This window comes from Pseudorasbora parva, chromosome 15, assembly GCF_024679245.1.
Source record: "Pseudorasbora parva isolate DD20220531a chromosome 15, ASM2467924v1, whole genome shotgun sequence".
Lineage (NCBI taxonomy): Eukaryota > Metazoa > Chordata > Actinopteri > Cypriniformes > Gobionidae > Pseudorasbora > Pseudorasbora parva.
Window position 1 is genome coordinate 5105508 of NC_090186.1, and position 21057 is coordinate 5126564.

The following is a 21057-nucleotide window of genomic DNA, read 5'->3' on the forward strand; positions in this document are numbered from 1 at the left end:
GAAATATCACATTTTATTTATTTATTTTCCACATGAGGTCAGCAGAGACACCCAAATTGACCCAATGAGAGAGATTTTGAGCTGATTTGAGCTGGTTATTGCATGTATTGGAGTTATTTTGAATTTAAGTTGAAAGCGTGTGCTTTAATCATATAATTTATTGATCAAATCTAGTAATTTAAAGGTAAATAAAATAAAAAATAATACAAATTAAATTAAAAAACAGAACAAATATTATAAAAATGAAAAGATATTAGCTGTCTGGACAAAAAAAAAAAAATATATATATATATATATATAGGGCTTCGGGTCATTTTGACCCGAGGGAAGGATTTGTTACAGGATGCGAGGGGAGGATAAAGGTTAATAAACTTTGAAATGTTTCCTCTCCTATTTTACCTGGAAATATAAGATGATGGTCCATATCAGCCCTAGCACAATAGAAGGTCTGCCATCTACCACATCTGTTGTGTTGATGTTAACAAGCTTAATCTGTTAAACAAGAAAAAAAAACTGCATATTTAGACACATAGTTCATCCAAAAAAATCACACTCATGTATTTTCAAAACAATAAACCTTTCACTGTTCTGATTTAATGTTTCCATACATTGAAAGTGAATAGTGACTGGCTGTCAAGCAAGATTTTTAGTGAATACTGAGTTTATTGCAAGCTATTGTACCGTATGGCTTCTGAAGAAATGGAATAAAGTACATATGGATACTTTTATGATGCATATATCATTTTTTGGAGCTTGACACCCCTAGATCCCTATCAATGTTGTTACTGTTAACTACATCCTAAACTATTAAAGTCTTTGTAAAAAAAAAATGTTAAAGTAAAACTGAAATAAAATATAAATATATTTTTAAAAAATTACATATATGCAGTACATGCATAATTATTATGGAAGTTGATATTCTAATCATATTGTTTTTCCAAGCACATTTTACCAATTCCAAACCACATTAATCCTAATACTATTCATTTTGTATTTAATCATTTATAAATAATATATACTTGTTAAGGAAGGCTGGAAGTATTGCATCCTTTACTGCATTTAAACCAAAACGTTAATAGAAAAATGCCAAAAAATTAAAGCAAATTCAAAATATTAAAACATACAATAAATGTATATAAATAATACTAAAATAACACTGATCCCTGTCTACTTCAGACATTCAGACCAGGCGGAGATTATTTAGGGGAAATATTTAGGATTCCCTGTATTATCGCGTTTATGAAAGTCAGTTCTTGTTACATTTAGAGAGATCCTGATTAAAAAAGTGATAGTGTCAATCATCGTGAGAGTCGACAGTCACAGGAAAGGTCACACTCACCGGAGATCCTCTGTAGGCAGACTGAAACGGTGACATAACAAAAGGAAGACAGACAGAAAAAAGAATAATAGAGGTCATTACATGCTGTTAACAATAGTGTGGCCCATCACCTGAAAGACATGTGATAAGGACCCCAGCTCTGAGATAACCCAAAAGCCTTCAGACACAAACAAACTGGGCATTGCACCCATTGTTATACACACACACACACACACATCAAGGCAGATACATTAAGAACCAGCCACACATACAAGTTGAATGACAAATTCACACACGCAACACAAAATCATAACATCCACTTTCTCAAAGCAAAAAAAAGCATCCATTTCCTTCAAATATTGTGTCCCAGATTGGATGTAAAAGTACAGTTCTCTACTCTGGTTTCTCCCACTGTGCTCCACAGGGAATAGAGAGAGATGAGAGAGGATGACAGAGACCGATAAGATGGTGAAAGACTGTAGCTTACGAAATGAATCCTCATCTCCTTGAGAGATCAGATACACAGACAGACAGACAGACAGACCACCTCAGGAGTGGGAGGCTTAGCTCAGCTTCATTCACTGACAGGCCGGATAATGAAAGTCAGAAGCACAGCTACACAGTAAATTAAATATCTCTGTCCTTCTCCCCAGAGAGATGATATGAAAAAATATCCTGTTTATACGGGGGGGTGGTTTTCCTATGTGATAATAGACAATGACAGTAGACCTCTTCCTTTTCCTTCATTTCCACAGCTCTCTCTCTCTTGATTGATCAATTACGGCATTGAGCGGTCAAATACTTTTCTATAATGACAACTAAACTGGATAAACTACCTTTCCAAGATTTAGGGGCGGTAAATAAAAATACAGAAATAGTGTGAAATATTATTACAATTTAAAGTAACTGTTTTCTATTTGAACATGTTATTAAAAGTAATGTATTCCTGTGATGGTAAAGCTGAATTTTCAAGCATCATTACTCCAGTCTTCATTGTCACATGATCCACCTGGTCCTCAGGTAATGTTTCTTTTCAGGTAACATTATTATCAATGTTGAAAATAGGTTTAATATTTTTTGTGGAAACCAAGATTTTAAGATTCTTTGATTAATACGTTTAGGGAAAAACGCCATTTATTTGAAATATAAATCTTTTGTAACATTATAAACGTCTTTGCTGTCACTTTTAATCGATGCGTTATAGCTGAATAAAAGTATACATTTCTTTAAAACTCCCTGGTCCTCTTCCTTGGTCAAAAGTGATCAAAGCCTTGAAATTTAACTTTTTTTCCAGGAAAACCAAAGTAATATATTATTGTTCAATTATTGCCCATTGAAAATAATACACAATATATATGTATGTAAAAAAATATTTAGAAAAAAAGTTACCTGGTTGCCTTAAAATTTTGAGTTCATTGAAATTAAAATTTTGAATTAATACAATGAACATTTTGAGATTCGACAACCTTTATTAAAATATTATTAAAAGATTTTGTAAGCATATTGGGTAATTGTGTGTTTTATTTGTGATGACGCAGCCAAATTGTGCTATTTTCATGATTTATCAAATGTTTTATGTGGTTCAGATACAAAAATATTCTGTGTTTCTATTTATTAAACAAATTTCCTTCATTGTGTCAACTCAAATTTTTAATTTCAATAAACTCAAAATTTTAAGGCAACCAGAATACTTACTTTTTTAAGTTAAACCAACAAAAACCAACCTTTTTTTTTACAGTGTATATATATATATATATATATATATATATATATATATATATATATATATATATATATATATATATATATATATATATATATAATTTTTATTTTTAATTATAGCAGTATTACATGTTAAAATAGAGACAAGGCATTTAAAATCCAATTTTTTAAGGTAGATTAATGCCATCTGTCTATCTATCATATATATATATATATATATACGTATATGCAATTTTAATACAGAAGGCCGATTATTTCTGTTATAATGCCTTTTTCAAAACAGGCTCTTGAACACCTTTTTAGGACTTATTGTGAAAATGCATAGCTGACTGTACATGATCTAACCCTTAATCAGTCCATTTGTTAAGCTTTGGCACCCACAGACAGAAAGAGAGACTCCATGAGGAAAGCTCATTGCCACATGTGAGGCAGAGACAGATTTATAATATGGTGACTCAGGACTAATCCTTAATAAGGAGAATGATTTGAGTCTGAGGTGTCAAAATCACCTCATAAATCTACGCTGAGCCATCTAGCATGTTCCAATTAATCCATAAATCCTTCATTTGTAAGTGATTTGAATGAAACATATAATTTCTTGTTGTTTAGAGTAAGAATTAAACATGAAAAGAGAAGTAGGTTTTGCTTCTCTCTGTCTCTCGTGAGTCAGTGCTGTAAAGCGAGAGAGCGGCATCAGAGTGAGGAAAGGGTTGTGTAGGTCAGACTGAGTGCTTATGACCTGGAGCTGTACACCTGAGCAAAGCACTCTGGGAATGGACTGCCTTACCCTCCTGCCCTCCAGAAACTTGAGCGCTCTTCCCACGTTAGCAACCCAGTGGATCCTCCTCAGCTTGCGGCCCTGCTCGCACGGCTTCAGACGGGAGAGGATAGCACAGCAGACAAAAGGAAAACGGTGATAGACAGAGGAAAAAGTAAATACCCAGCAAGGACCGGGGAGAAAGAGATGAAAACAAACAGAAGAGAAAGCAGAAAGAGACAGCAAGAAAGCAGATGAGCATGATCGTTATATATGACACCAAATAAATGGCATGAGAAAATATATTTGGCATATCGAATGTTACCGCAGTGCCTGACCTGAGGCATCCCTAGCCAGTCTTATGGGATCGTTTACTGAGAGTGTGTGTTTTCACGTGTCTGCGCGTATGTGAGTGCTATAATGTGCAGTGAACATATACTATAGAGTATAGTAGTTTGTGCTAATATGACTTGTATTATCATGTTTTCTGTCATTTAAAACAATGTCACTTAAAACAATGTTGACTCTATACTGCATAAATGTACATCTAAACGAGACGATGATGTTGGAGTCGTCTGTTTTTAGCTTACCAGTTTGTGACCAGACAAGACTTCAAGAAGAGCCAACAACATCACTCCATCTTTAACATCTTCAAAGAGATCGGAGACCACCAGAGGAGGATTACACTGCAGGAGGAAAAACACAATACACTGATCAATGAGAGAAGGATATAGAGAACAGCTGATAGAACGATAGACAGAACAATAGAATGATAGATAGAATGATAGAACAATACATAGAACAATAAAACGATAGACAGAACAATAGAATGATAGATAGAATGATAGAACAATACATAGAACAATAAAACGATAGACAGAACAATAGAATGATAGATAGAATGATAGAACAGTAGACAGAACAATAGAATGATAGATAGAATGATAGAACAATACATAGAACAATAAAACGATAGACAGAACAATAGAACGATAGACAGAACAATAGAATGATAGACAGAACAATAGAATGATAGATAGAATGATAGAACAATACATAGAACAATAAAACGATAGACAGAACAATAGAACGATAGATAGAATGATAGAACAGTAGACAGAACAATAAAATGATAGATAGAACAATAGATAGAATGATAGAACAATAGATAGAATGATAGAACAGTAGAATGATAGAATGGTAAATAGAACAATAGAACAATAGATAGAATGATAGAACAATAGATAGAACGATAGATCAGTAGAATGATAGAATGGTAAATAGAACAATAGATAGAACAATAGAACAGTAGAATGATAGATATAATGGAAGATAGAACAATAGAATCATAGATAGAATGTTAGAACATTAGAAAAATAGATAGAACAATAGAATGGTACATAGAACAATAGAAAGAAAGATAGAACAATAGAATGATAGATAGAACGTTAGAACAGTACACTGTACTGAAAATTATTTAGAAAAAAGCGACCTTGTTGCCTTAAAATTTTGAGTTCATTGAAATTAAATTTTGAATTAATACAATGAATTTTTTTTTTAGATTTTACAACTTTTATAAAAATATTATTAAAAGATTTTGTAAGCATATTGGGTAATTGTGTGTTTTATTTCTGATGACGGAGTGAAACATGCCAAATAGAGCTATTTTCATGATTTATCAATTTTTTTATGTGGTTCAGATACAAAAATATTTTGAGTTTCTATTTATTAAACAAATTTCCTTCATTGTGTCAACTCAAATTTTTAATTTCAATAAACTCAAAATTAAGGCAACCAGGTTACTTACTTTAAGTTAAACCAATAAAAAAAAAATAAAAAAAAATAATAATAATTATATATATATATATATATATATATATATATATATATATTTACAGTGTAGATAGAACAATAGAATGATAGAACAGTAGATAGAACAATAGAATGATAGAACAGTAGATAGAACAATAGAATGATAGATAGAACAATGGAACAATAAAACGTTAGAACGGTCAACAGAACAATAGAATGATAGATAGAACTACAGAACAGTAGATAGAATGGTAGAACTGTAGAATGGTAGACAGGATGATAGAAAGAAAGATAAATTGATTAAACGGTAGATTGAAATAGAATAATAGATAAATAGAATAGATAGAATCATAGAAAGGTAGATAGAAGGGCAGATAGATAGAACAACAGATAGATAGAACGATAGATTGACAGATGGAATGAACGAATAACGAACAAACAAACAAACGAATGATGGATGGATGGATGGATGGATGGATGGATGGATGGATGGATGGATGGATGGATGGATGGATGGATGGATGGATGGATGGATGGATGGATGGATGGATGGATGGATGGATGGATGGATGGATGGATGGAATAGTCATGACATGGGTTTGACAGAAAGCTTCATATATTAAACCTCATTGGTGCTGTCGGTCTGTGACAGTCGAGAGCTTAAGAAGCTCGAGTGAAGTGAGTGAAGAGAGAGAAGAGAGTAAAGTGCTGATTCTGGAGACGACACAGACTGTCTGACCTGATGAAGCCCCTCCACTAATCCAACCACAGCTCCACTATAACCCAAACACATCAAGCACTGCTCTTCAGACAGCAGTCACATGACCGGGATTTAGACTGGGAAAGCAGCCGGGTGCCAAAGTCATTCATGAGGAGATTAATATGAAACAGTGAAAGTGTGTGTGCGTGTGTGTGTGTGTGTGTGTGTGTGTGTGTGTGTGTGTGTGTGTGTGTGTGTGTGTGTGTGTGTGTGTGTGTGTGTGTGTGTGTGTGTGTGATGTAGAGGAAGGGGGACTTCATTTTTTTTTTTAAGAGTGAAAGTGAACAAAGTCAAGACAAACGACAGAGGAATGACCTTAATTAGAGGCAGAAAGTAGAAATGAGTGACGTTTTTTAAAGATTAATTCTTGATTGAAGCATTTTAGAGAGAGCAGGGGGAGGAATTGCTAAGATATTCCAATTAGCTCTAAATAATTCAAAAGCTAATTGGATAAAATCACCTTATAGGACATTACATGAAAGAGAGGCACTTTGAGTAATTATGCAACTAATGAAAAATAAGAGAAAAAACAAATGCACAAGCAGCAGGGCTTAACAAACTAATTATCTGTGTCTGTTATTACTGATGGAAAGAGATTGTCTATCGGCGGAGTGACAGCGTTTAGCTCCGGTGGAGTTCGGCATGTTCTGAGTAACCCAATCAAAGTTCACACAAACGCCCGAGGGTCACGCCAACTGCTTCCAATATCAGTCAGAGACGAGGGAGACACAGACACAAGTTCAGTCAAGGCTGACAGTAGGTCATGGCTTTATACTGTCTGACTGCAATCTGTGCAACAAATCATTTTTAAACCACCAAATAAAAAAAATAATAAAAAAATTTGATTTATTTTACAGATTTATTTTACAGATGGGGCCCAATGTTGTTCCTTGCTCTGACTTTTTTTGACGGAAATACAAATAAAATGTTAAATACATTCAATTAAATAAGAAAGAAATGTAATAAATATATAAAATAAAAATATGTCATACATTTCAAACATTTAATTAAAAGTTAATTAAATTAAATCATAACAATGTGACAATAATAAAATAAATTAAATTATAATTAAATAAATAAATTACAAAAAATAAAATAATAATTTAATAAAAAATGTTGTTATCATAACATGTCATGACATAAAATAACAAAATAAAATAAATAAAAATAAAAGAATGAGTACAATAAATAATAAAATAATAACATTAAAATTGTAAACATTAAATAAATTAAAAATTAAATACATTTTTAAACCTAACAAAATAAAACTATTTAAAAAAAAATACTAAAATAACACAATTTAATAAAATAAAATTAAAATGTAAAAAAAATATATATATATTTAGTGTGACGAACATTTAAATAATCTAAAGAACCTTTTTCCACAACAAATAACCTTTTGGGCAACGGAAAAGCAGTGCATCTCAACCTCTTTGACTTCCACTGTCCACAACAATATTTGAAGTCCCTCACTCACCATTTCTACCCAATAATATATTCTAGAGCTTGGCATGACTATAAATATTTATATATACACTATAAAACAACTAAATAATAAGACATAGCTTGATTCTTAGTTGTTTTAGCTCTGGTTCAGGCCTCCTTGGTTGAGAACCAGTGTGTTAAATGTTCTCCATGGAGCCATCAAAGCCAATGAAGAACCTTTATTTTAAGAGTGTCAGAAAGCAGTGGTGCAGTTTATGAATCAGTGGGGACAAATTACAAAAATTCGAGGGTACTGTTTACAAATCAGTGAGCAGTAATTGTTAAATGGAGGGTAGAGTTTGTAAATCTGTAGGCACTGATTACTGAATCTCCTAATTCAGAGAGAAACCTGATGGGGCGTTGATATATGTCCCGTGATAAAGCAGGTGCAGGCAGCAGGGTGTCCGGTGGCTGCTGTGTGCCGCTCACCCATGCTATCTGTCAAACACATGAGAAACGAGCTCATCCTCAATATTGGGCATGCCATAATTAAGCCCTAACCCTGTCTGAGAGGATTTGACAAAATTGAAATGGAGGGTGGCCTCTTACGCGTTCCTCTCCCTCTCTCTCTCTCTCTCTCGTGGCTAATCAAGTTGAGGCTCTTAGGCAGATTAGTGCTTCAGTCCTGCCTCTCTGATGTCCTTCAAATTTGCAAGTACATGTATGAGTAAAGAGACCTGAGGCACTGTGCGTCCTGTGATCGTATCTTTTAATGAATGCTTTGGAGTATGAGGATTCTGTTAAATCTTTTAATGCAATGCTGATCAATTCTGTCGAAATTGATTATTGGGTTGAACCAGGATCTTGATCTGAAGCTAAGCAGACCTGTTTGCCTTTTGTAAGAAGTCTGGACCTTAGAAATTTCACAAGATGTGCACAGAGAACAGGATGCCACCGGCCGTACAATTACAATGAATAAAATGTAAAAGACTGGACCTATCAAGTTTCATAAAGGACACAAAAACCAAAAACAAAGTATCACAAAAAGTGGTGAGCTATATTCCAAATCTTCCAAAGTCATTTCATACCTTTAGATGAGAACAAACTGAAATATATATATATATAGCAAACAGCAATGCAGGGCCAAGAACAAAAAGGGCCAATGAGACATGCAAAACGGCTGTGAGCTTCAGAAAAACTGCAACAATAAGTAATTAAAGATGTTTTTAGATTATTTATTCAAAATGGCTGAAAAACCCCAAATGCAATCACTGTATTAATTAACTTGCTTATCACTTTTGATCAATCTGTGATGCTGTTATTAGATTATTATCGTGCGGTCAGTGTGAGGTGACAATGACACAATAGTTTGGTGTCGATATATGCCAAAGCGTTGCAGCCTCAGAATCAGCTTTGCATAATGCCAACAAATGGCATAAAAATAGCAAATGTGGAATAACTGGTTTCGTTGTTCTCAGCATGACCCAAGGAATCTATCAAGGCCAGTTTCACTAAAATCTGGCTAATCTAAATTTAAACATGCTTGGGATGACATGTACCAAGTTTGGTCACTCTGTCGAGTTCACACGGCCAGATTTTAGCCCCGATTTTGACTCGCCGACAGGTTTTGCGAGATCGCAGACAAATGCCCAAAATCATAGGCAAATCGGAAGTGACAATCATGCAGTGTGAATATGCAAAAGTTGCGAGTCGCCAACACTCGGGCCGTGAGATATTTGGCATGCTTAATATCTGGACCTGTCTGCGATCAGCATGCTTAATATCTGGACCTGTCTATCATTTTTTTAAACTATTTCAATGTCGCGCGAGATCTCCAGTCTGACGCACGTGTGGTCTCGTGTTGTTCCTTGTCACTTCTTGCGTGTTTGCCTTTGGAAGTCCTGCAGTGTGAACCCCTCTGTCTCTGATCCATCGGTCAGTGTGAACACATCAGTGACTGAATGATACCCCAGATAGTCATGTAGTGTGAAAAGTAGTGATGGGGAGTCCACTCCAAAAGAGTTGATTCCTCGACTCTGAATAACCCCTACTGGGGTTGACTCCAGTACAGGATTCGACTCTTGGTGTCGACTATGTCCTAAATCTCTCTCTTTTACTGAATCATTTATCTAAAGTGCATGGAAGTTGAGTGCACTATAAGCAAGGAGTGAGTGAAATGAAGCGAGCCGTGAGGTAATACCATAGGCCGTAAAGGGTAATACACTGAAATCGAGCTGTCGCAGAAACTTTGTCACACACATTTATTTGAGTGCTTACTTTAGTCTTCACAGCGACTTTAGTTTGTAATTACAGGCTTCCATGCTAGATTTAGTTTAATTGATGGTATATATTATTGCAAAAGTCTAAATATAGATTTGGTTTCCCATGGTTAACCATGTGTTGATAAAACTAACCATAAATCATAAAAAATACTAACATCAAGAAGAAACGCATCAATAGTGTGCATTATTTTATGTATAGTATCTTGAACTCACCTTTTAAGACAATGATCATGTGCGTTTAGTGCCATCACTCAACACCTTTTTTTTCGTGACTTTTCCTAGGTTATGTAATAGAGACAGAAATGTTGATAGCCACGAAAGTCATCGTTAAATTAGACTACTTTGAATGGCCATGCTAAAAGTGTTAGTAAGGTTTTAATAAGAGGATTTTAGGACTTTGTGTTGGGAGGAAATAATTTAAGTGTGTAACAACAGCAATTTGTCTGAACCCTGTATTGATGTAAAGTAAATGGAGTCGAGGGGTCGATGCCAAAGACTCCCACAGTGGGAGTCAGAAATCGGAGTTGACTCCAAAAAACCTGGAATCGAACACTCCTAGTGAAAAGAGCAGTAATCGAACGAGTTAATCTAAAGCGTTGCAGAGATACAGCCTCGCGTCCGATTTGGCCGATCATTGAATACGTTTGAGCGTTATTTAATAATGGTTGGGTTTATTGGACTAATCATCTATAGGAGGAGTAATTTCTTTGGCAAAATGATGTCAATCGTCCCATTACTCACTGACCCATTTAAACAGCATAGACAGCAATGATAATAATAAGCATATATTCCTATATTTATATAACTCTAGGGCAGGAACCTGTTCAAAGGTTAATGCTTCACTGAATACTGCAAACTCTGCAAATGACAGTAATGTGAAAAGCTCCCGGTGGCCATTCAAGTCAACACACAAAAGGCTTTGAGGCCTCACTGCAACATTTCCGTCCCTCATTACAGAAACTTGGAACTAACAGACCTAATTTACCCTGTTCACACCTAATTACATTTCATTATCTATCATGGATAGGGTGCATCCCCTAATAGTCTTCTGATATTTCTTTAAAGGAATGAGAGGAGAGACAGAGACGGAGTGTAATTCTCATTCTGTGTTATCTTACACATGCTAAGAGCTAAACCGGTGCCTTTGGGCTAGGAATTATAGAGCGGGAACATCACTGCAGATGATTTGCATTAGTGATTTGGTGGCAGGATGATGAGAAACACCTTAAAACCCAAATCCAAACATACTTGAAACAGATCGCTAGAATAGCACACACGGTTTCTCTTCAGCGTATCAGTCTATGCTCATCCTGTCAACAATTATAAGGCACATTTCTTCTTATTTGGCAAATGCATTCTTAAACTTCTCCCTCAAATACTTGAGAGTGCCATCACCAAGGCAACGTCATTCAGCTGTGGGATGAGGTTAAAGGGCACCAGCAAAGAAGTGGGAACAGCGGGTGGCGGGGATGCTGTGGTGGTGTTCGGCTATTGAACAAATGATTGGGATATAAGTGATACACTGAACATAACTGATTCTGACGCGTGTAGAAGGAGTTCAAATAATCCTCTATTTGCAATTTTAATGAGACTATCTCCACGTCTGTCCTTCCTGCACACACATTTCATGAAAAAGTGTTTCTCGCGTCTATTGAAGCAATAGGATCACGCCACATCTTTTTCATGCAATCGGATTTCAGGTCCAAGTTAATATACATGCCAGGGTGGATTCTGTTCTCTGGCTCTCTTCAATGCAGTCCACATTCAAAAAACCCCAATCAAAGCAAAACTTTGATTTCTGAGCTAATCATCCTTTGAAATTGAATCAATTTATCAATCAAATAAATGATACAGGTGTGTTAAGCCCCATCATCAGTCTGTGTGATGCAGTTTTCAGGTGAAACACTGGTTACTTATCAGTGTTTGGTGGTGTAGGCAATCAGTTCCAGTGTTGGGGAAAGTTACTTTGAAAAGTAATGCACTACAATACTGCGTTACTACCTTAAAAAGTAGCTTAGTCATGTTACTTAGTTTTTTAATAAAAGTAATGCGCTAGTTTACATATATATATATATATATATATATATATATATATTTGGACAAAATTATGTAAAGACGCTTTCACACTGTAAGAATCCAAAATAATCAAAGATATTTGATATTTGAAATTGAACAAAGACATTGGTTTTACTGTTTTCCACCCCCCTCTCTTATCAGTGGGGTCGTTTGGGATTCCTATAAAGACAAAGAGATGCTAAAGGCCTGTAGGCCAAATGGTGCCACACCTGAAGTACAGTGGGGGAAGTTTGGTCTGATTGGTCAGTTTGAATGTCTCAGGGTTTCAGTCACATGGTCATGGGATAGATAAAAGAAGATTGCAACTGTTACTCTGGCTCTCTTTTTCTCTGGCGGTCTCTTCTAGGGTCTCTCTCCCTCTCTCTCTCTCTCTCTCTCGTAACATTCTATACATGCTGGGTACGATTAATGGTATAAGTTTTATCATTTCATACATCTATTTTGTAACTAAGTGTAACCATAACCAGATTTTGTCATTAAATTCGATCAATTATAAATTATTTGCTAACTAGTTTTGGTTTGGTATTGACTTTGAAGTGCTCCCTATTGCAATACAATATAGTCACATTAAAGCAACGCTCTCCCACATATTTTGCTATGGTAACTGCGCTTATTTCCGTCGTTGTTATAAGTTGCAGTGGGTGGTTATAGACAAGAAATCTACAGTTTTCTACCATCTTGCTGATAATGTTTCTTTAGTCGTTCGGCAAAACTGCAGTCAGAACCACTGTAGGCGATCCACCCTTACAACACCAAAATTGAAATAAGCCTGAAGCTGGAAAACAAAAACTAATGATTGTTCTCCAGCTCAACACAGTTAGTCTTATTAACGGCGGGGCGGCACTGGCTCAGTGGTTCATGTAGGTTGTCTACAAACCGGAAGGTTGGTGGTTCGATCCCCGGTTCCACCTGACCAAGTGTCGAAGTGTCCATGAGCAAGACACCTAACCCCAGCTGCTCCCAACGAGCTGGATGGCGCCTTACGTGGCTGACATCGCCGTCGGTGTATGAATGGGTGAATGCGAGGCAAGATGTAAAGCGTTTTGGATGGCCATAGTGTCTGTTAAAAGCGCTATATAAATGCAGTCCATTTACCATTTATTGTTTAAATCTGGTGTTCTTGATTTACCGCACAGAGGACCATGTTTTACCGCCTAATATCCATCTCTCACTGCAGTGTGAACAAGTGTCTCATAGTAGTGCCGAGTGAACACACAGAGTAGCATTATAACATCACTCTCAACACACTCAGATGTGTGTGATATGATAAAGCAGCGCTGCGTTCCCACACACACACACACACACGAGCAAAAGAAGCGGAAGCGCTTGTCTGACAGAATAAAAGCTCCTCTGCTCTCGAGCCGTGTGTCGCTCGTCTCTCATTAGCAATCGCTCCAGCGTCTCGTTCTGCTCCACCCTGCTTCATACTACAGTAACGCTAATAAATCTGTAATACATTCGCTCATCCATAAATATGATTTATGCCCGAGTTGGATTCTTTCCCACTGGCTGTAAAGGTGAAGACTACAGCTCCCATGATTCCACCAGATCAAGGCATTTGAATAAGTGACCTCAAGCAGTAAAAATTACATATTGTGCCTTTAATTTAATATAAGCTAGGTCTACACAGAATCTGTTTGTAAAAGTCAGAAAGCATCCAGTCATGCAGAAGCTGTTTAAATAGGTAAGGAACCAGAGAATAGGAATTCATATTGAATCTCACAGGAGTCAGTGAAATAATCAGAGTATAAACACTGACTGTCGTCTTCAAGCACAGCGAGGCTATGAATCCCACCACCAACTCTAACTGACAGGTCCAATATGTCCATGACAGATGGTAATGAGCAAACAGATAAATAAATAACGGCTAGAGAGTGTGCGAATGTCAACTCTTCTGTGGTTAACATTTTACGCTGGAGAGGCGCTGGTGTGCAACCTAATACAAATTCCCCATATTCCCCACTGATTGATATTTCAAATGAATTTTCTGCTCCTCATCACAGAAGATTAGCCAAGTCAGGTCTTGGTGATCATACTGGAATTATCTGGAGTGGCAGCTAATTAAAAACAGCTTGACCACTCACTATTTACACACAAATCAATAAGCCATCTAGCTATTATTACATGCATATCATAGACAAATGCTTGCTTCCTGCTTTTCTTGCAAATGTATACAAGTATACAAATATAATTGGTAAGCATTTAATAATGTCCCTGTTGTGACTATGGAAAAGCAAATCAACACCAGAAATATTTTTTTATCCATTTCTTTAAAAAACAAACAAAAAATATTCTGCTTTGCACGGTTTCAAATGTATAGCCACAAGATGTAAATAATACATATATTAATTAGGGATGCACGATATATCGCCCACAGTATCGGTATGGTCCAATATATATGTTCATTTTTAATGTTATCGTTATTGGCCCGACAAGAAAATTTTGCCAACATATTAAAGCAAATAAATAATGTATGATTTCCTTCAGCTGAGACACTTCAGATGTGCATTGTTCAACATGATGGGTTTGAATTGCTTGAAATATGATTGAAATCACTACAAAAAGGAAAACACAGTTCAGCACACGTTTGTCATAACGGCTACATACAATTATAACGAGAACATCATAATTGTGTGCTTGGGTCATGGATTTGAATGGTGGGACTTTTGATTTTGAATCTCAGGCTCTCAAAAATTATATAAAAATGTTGATCTATCGGCTAATATATCAGTTATCAAATATAAAGTATTGTCAGTTACCATCCAAAAATTTCATATCGGTCATAAAGTCGGTCATACATTTTACTCCTGTGTTGCAATGAAAACAAACACCATAAACCAGCAACTGTAAAAAAATATTTCACACTATCTACTTAAAAAATGATGGTAACAAAATGACATAATATTAGGTTGTTGTTTTTTTAATGTAGAGGAATCTACTTGAATAAATGAAGTAAAATATCCTAAATTATTTAGTCTATAGCACATATGAATTGAATATTATTAGTGGAATGTGCTTTTTTAATTTAAGGTGATTAAAAAAAGAAAAAAAAGGGTATGAATTAGAGTATGGAAATGACCTGTTTATATTTGACCTTGAGTTATGTTATACAATTAAAGCACTGACATTAGCTAAATTATTGCTCATTGTTATTAAGAATTTATATTAAGAAAATATTATTTTCTCAATTTTATTAAGAAAATATAAACACTATTTTTTTACCCATTGTTAATTTGTTGCACAACTTAACAGCTCAAATGACAAACATGTTTACATAAATTAATGAGTTTAAAAGTGTTTATAGATCATATAGCCTTCACATGTTTTGAAATCCTACAAAAAGCTGCTATTGTAAGTGCAATATTATTGTGTGATTGCATCTTTTGTTTGTTACATTGTAGTGTTACATAGCTGTCTATAGGTAAATCCTGTCAGCTGACTGCCTGTACCCTGGTAAAATGAGGCACAGTAAGCTAAAGAGGAGATTAAAGTGTACGCTCATGTTGGACCTGGACTGGTGCCACCGGTCTTGTGACAGATTAAAACTGCAGTGTGGAGAGAGCTGTGCTTTTTCTCGCACACATGAATGGATGTATGTTGGTTCAGAAACCTCACATGACTCGGCTCACCTTTGCCAGATGAGAGTTGATCCATTTTGTGAAAGTTCGCTTCTGCACAGCTTCCTGTTCATCTAAAGGAAAGAGAAAACACCACACACTTCAGAATCCTGAGGAACAGACATTACTGCAAGAGCCATCAGGAATCACAATAAAATACGGTTCTTGGTTATTCTGACCGAGGTTTATATTCCTTAGAGGTAGACTGATAATCGGTTTGACCAATATTTACATTTTTATTCTTCATTTGGTTATTGGTTTGTTAATATTGAGTTCATTGATTGAGTAAATCAAAACTTTCTTATGCATTACATGAACACTTGATATACATATGGGCAACACATAGGATTTTAAACTTAACAATATAGCATAAAACGATACACAAAATAACACAAAATTAGCGTGTTAACATATGCAATACATTTTTTCAGTATTGTGTTAAAATATTTAACACAATTAACGCAGCATCCGTTTTTCTATCATCCTTTGGCTCTTATTCATGCAAATGCTTTTAACCCTCTGGGGTTCTTCAGTCATTTCTGACCCGAATTTTTTTTTGAAAGAAATGTTAAAAATCGTAGCTTCATCTGAATGGTACGAAACTTGGTGAGGGTATTGGTACTTGGTATATGGACAGAAAAAAAAATTGGGGACAGGATTGGAAAAGTCTAAGTGGTCGTAAAAAAAATAGTCACACTCGGGGCCTTCGGGTCAAAAAAGACCCCCATAGGAAATGAATGGGAAATTGGCAAAAATATGAAAATACAGAGTTTTTTGTGCATATAATCTACAAATCAGCCAGGATGCAGAAAAAAAGGACTCAACAGTGAAGGGGTGAATCTCTAAAACATCAAGAGTGCAAAACAGACAAACAAAAACTCTCACACACACACACACACACACACACACACACACACACAGGTTCTGTAATGCACTCTAGTGGTAAAAATGTGCTATTGCGTGATAAAAATGCTCACTGTGTCCACCAGATGGCACCAATCAAATAAAAAAAAATGCTTTCATGAGGCCTAGGCTTGACTCTAAAATGAAATACAGCTTTAATAAAAAAAGGAAAAAATAAATAAAATAAAATTCTATTATATTCAATGGGAAAAAATGGGTCATAATTATTGCATAAATATTATTTATAAATCATAAAATTATCTCAAAACACCAAAAAAGAAAAGAAAAAATATTATTGAACAAAAATATATTTCATTTATTTTACTCAATTTTTTTTTTTTTTTATTCCCGACCTCCGGGTCCTTTTAGACCCGAAGGTCCTGAGTGTGACCCATAAATGAAGAACCCCAGAGGGTCAAACCATTCAAGCTCCACAAGACAGAAGAGACACTCAAAAAAGACAGTCTGAGAATGTCCTTACTATGACACACACACACACACACACACACACGACGCACGACGCACAGAAAGATGAAAATTGATGAGAGCAGAGAAAATTGTAGCTGTACTAAAGATGATTCTATATTTCATTTTACATTTATGCAGTTAAGAAAGCTGTTTGATAACATTATTCAATTTCTGTATATGAAGGCCACAGGTAAATACAACATTTATTATAATAGGTTTATGCGAAGCGTGTTTTAAGTTCACTTAAATTAAAAGCTATTTTTTTAAGCCTAATAAATGTTGAAATTGAAATAGCTTTCATTTATATTGTAATGTTGAATGTCTATCATTAATGTTTAAAAAATTTATTCATAAAGACATCGATATCTGTATTAGTATCAGTGATACTGGCCTTCATTCATAAAAACATGACATTACAACAAATATTTAAAATATACTGTCTTTACATTGTTTATTCATTAATTTGGAGAGTAACTGAATTATTGCTATATAAAAATATTAAAAACTAATTAATTACTGATTTGTTAATCAATTGACAAAAAATTATTGCAAAACATTGAATTGTTAAATGGAATAAACAATAATAATAAAACATTCATAATGCATTATTGTTGTAGTCTAGTGAATGTTTGAGGTGTTGCTGTGTGAAAAAGCATAAATAAAACAATAATTAATCACAAATTGGTTCTGCATATAAGTAACCAAATTCATTAACATAATAAAATTATTAAATAGGTGGGCACCAGTATCCATCGCCTATACCCAGTTTTCACAAGCTCAGTCAGTGATATTTCCTACTGTAAGCAAAAGAAAGCAGCATAAACATATCGCTCTTTAAACAAAAGGTTCAGTCTGATTCTGAACCGCAAGGTGACAGTAATATCCTTCCTCCTAACTGTTAGATCAGCATGAGATGACAACTGACACAGAGCCAGTCTTTAATGAAAGCACTGTCTGATGGATTACACTGAAGCCGGTCACTCTGACACACACCGTCTGTCTGTCTGTGTGTGTGTGTGTGTGTGTGTGTGTGTGTGTGTGTGTGTGTGTGTGTGTGTGTGTGTGTGTGTGTGTGTGTGTGTGTGTGTGTGTGTGTTAAAAAGGGGACCTGCCTCATGCATAATTCAGACCACATGTGCCAGTGCCATTTGTGCTAAATATCTTGTATTTTGTGAATTAATAGTTCGATCAAGCCTGTTTCAGAGCTAAAGCAATCAAATATTGATGAGAAGAGGAGTGTGATAGATGGCATTGCCAACAGGAAAGATTCGGTGTGTATTACAGTGTGTATGAGTGTGTGCCCAGCCCATCGTCATAAGGACAGGGTGACTTTGAGCGGGAAACACGGATGCAAACTCGCTGTGTAACACATACAGTGAGTACCTATAATTATAACCGGGTGTCATTTCTCTTCTAATTCCAAAATAACCAGGGGTGTTAATCAACACTTTTCTCACACACTCAGGAATCATCCACACTGCATCCAAGAAACCTGCTGAGCTGTTTTGATCATTTTCCACATGTGATGCCCTACAGATGACCCTGCTATTCCCAAAAATACCTCCAACTCCACAACACAAACACATGTACGCTGTTTAAACAAATCCACTTGAGTTTAATTCAATGCATTACTTAATTAATTGTGCAGTGAGCAATTGTCTAGCACTGTATAGATGCACAAAAAAGTCAAATATGCAAAGTATTGTACATCTATACACACACGCGAGGTCTATTGAAACCAGATGCATTTCTAAACGAGTGAGGCGATCTCTTACCACGCAGGTGCCGAGAAACCCCTGGCACTAAGTTGAGGGACGTGCCAGACGACTTCTTGGCAGCTACATCCTCCCATCGCCTCGCCACTTTGCCCTTGACTTCCATTCCCACAATGCCTCTGTGATCTCAAGTCCATAAAGTGCACGTTCACCTGTGACGGTCAGAGGTCTTGCACAGGGTCATCTACTCTCTTCCTAAATATTCTGATCTGTCTCTTGCCTCTTTTTTAGGTTCTCTATGTGCTTCTCACCACCCGACGCACGTAATCAAATTAGAAATGTGCTGTCCATGTCTTTCCTATGTAATGAAAAAAGAGTGTGCATGTGTGCAGCACCGGTCTCAGCATCTCTCTGCAGGAACAATTCTCCTCTGCGTCCACCAGCCAATCGCTCGTATGGGAATGTGTGTCGTCATCACACATCTGAGCGTATGACGGGAGGGGGTGTGGTGTGGTGTGTGTGTGTGTGTATATGTGTTGTGAGTCACATAGCCTGCAATGCACACTCTCTAAAAGACCGAGCCAGGCAGGACGTGCTCGGCACTGAAATTCCCTGAGATCAGCTGAACTCTCTCTCTCTCTCTCTCGCTCTCTCTCCCTCTCTCTCTCTCTCTCTCTCGTATTGGCTTCTTCGGTTTAGGAAAGCCGCCTGCTTGAGCTGATTAAGTTTGCCTGAAAACACTGCTCGATCTGATTTACCGCTCCCAGTGGCTTTATAAACCTCCTAGAACAGTCTAACAAAACAAACAGCCTTAGAAGTATCACTGGAGCCTTTATGAAGCTATAAAACATGCTATTAGAATATAAGTACGGGCTGTATTTCGATGCGTAAAAGAAATGAAAAGAGCGACACCGCACCAATGTTGCAGGTTTTGAAAATGAAGATATGAGAAAATGAAAAGCCTGGGGAGAATGATAATCTTTAAAATTATGATGGTTTCATTAATCACTGGTATAATTTTGGCTTTTATTCGTCCCCTCCCGAAAGGGTTTTTAATGATGGAAGTCATTAATATCAAATGGCCTCTGTCATATGCTATCAGTCTCCAGTTATCTTCACTTCTCAAGCCCTGTGATATCTTTAATGAAAATCTCTGACTGGTATGTGCGTGCATGTGTTTATGAGACAGAGAAAGAGTTGCAGGTGAGATATGTGTGTGCTGAAAGCTAACACAATAACATATTTTAATAATTATAGGAGCTACTGTTCTCTAATGACAGCTGTGGACGTGACTAGTCTCTGTCCGTGGTCCTGAACTGAACAAACACCATCATCAAAACTAGCCTTGAAAACAGGAATGACATATTTTAATACCATACAAGTATTTTAATGCCGACTTCAGATGAACAACAGCCGAAATGCATTATTTTCTTGTTAAAACAACTGAATCTTTATTATATAAATCGCTAAATAAAGGTGATGACTTTATCTATGGTTACGGTCTATACAGGTGTGTGTGTGTGTGTGTGTGTGTGTGTGTGTGTGTGTGTGTGTGTGTGTTTTAGTTTTGTATATATACTATGGAGGTGATAATGTAGGAGCCCCTTCCCTTTAGGCTAAAGAACAATCCACATGAGAAAGAAAAAAAAAAGAAAAAAAAGAAGAAAGCGTTTTGGAAAAGCCTTCATTCTCAACATGGGACTTTGAGTTACTAAAGAAGGTTGTGTGAAGGCTGAAGGCTATTCTGGACCAGAGATCTGCAGAGGTTACAGTACAGACAGATGTGGGGTTAGTGTGTCTGATACCTCAGGCTAACAACCAACCTCATGGGCCTCTAGTGCTCGGGAAAAGCAGGACTCCGAAAGAGAGAAAGGAAGAGAGAAAGGAAGAGAGAACGAAAGAGAGGAAGGAAGGAAGGAAGGAAGGAAGGAAGGAAGGAGGGAAGGAGGAAGGAAGGAAGGAAGGAAGGAAGGAAGGAAGGAAGGAAGGAAGGAAGGAAGGAAGGAAGGAAGGAAGGAAGGAAGGAAGGAAGGAAGGAAGGAAGGAAGGAAGGAAGGAAGGAAGGAAGGAAGGAAGGAAGGAAGGAAGGAAGGAAGGAAGGAAGGAAGGAAGAAAGAAAGAAAGAAAGAAGGAAGGAAGAAGGAAGGAGCGAAGAAAGAAAGAAAGAAGGGCAGTGCACCACCTAGTGGTGAACTCTTGAAC

The 21057-nt window shown here is 36.2% G+C and overlaps 1 protein-coding gene across 1 annotated transcript in view; it reads right to left on the reverse strand.

The window, feature by feature from the left end:
* Nucleotides 1-19137, reverse strand: part of syne1a (spectrin repeat containing, nuclear envelope 1a) — a 202090-nt gene extending 182953 nt beyond the window's left edge. The window contains exons 1-6 of the mRNA XM_067416809.1: nt 18916-19137; nt 15782-15843; nt 4388-4483; nt 3828-3911; nt 1340-1360; nt 400-492 (exon numbers count right to left, since the gene is read on the reverse strand). Of these exons, the coding sequence (XP_067272910.1) occupies nt 400-492; nt 1340-1360; nt 3828-3911; nt 4388-4483; nt 15782-15843; nt 18916-19021 (462 nt within the window). The 5' untranslated portion in view covers nt 19022-19137. The remainder of the gene's footprint in view (nt 1-399; nt 493-1339; nt 1361-3827; nt 3912-4387; nt 4484-15781; nt 15844-18915) is intronic.
* Nucleotides 19138-21057: the final 1920 nt, after the last annotated feature.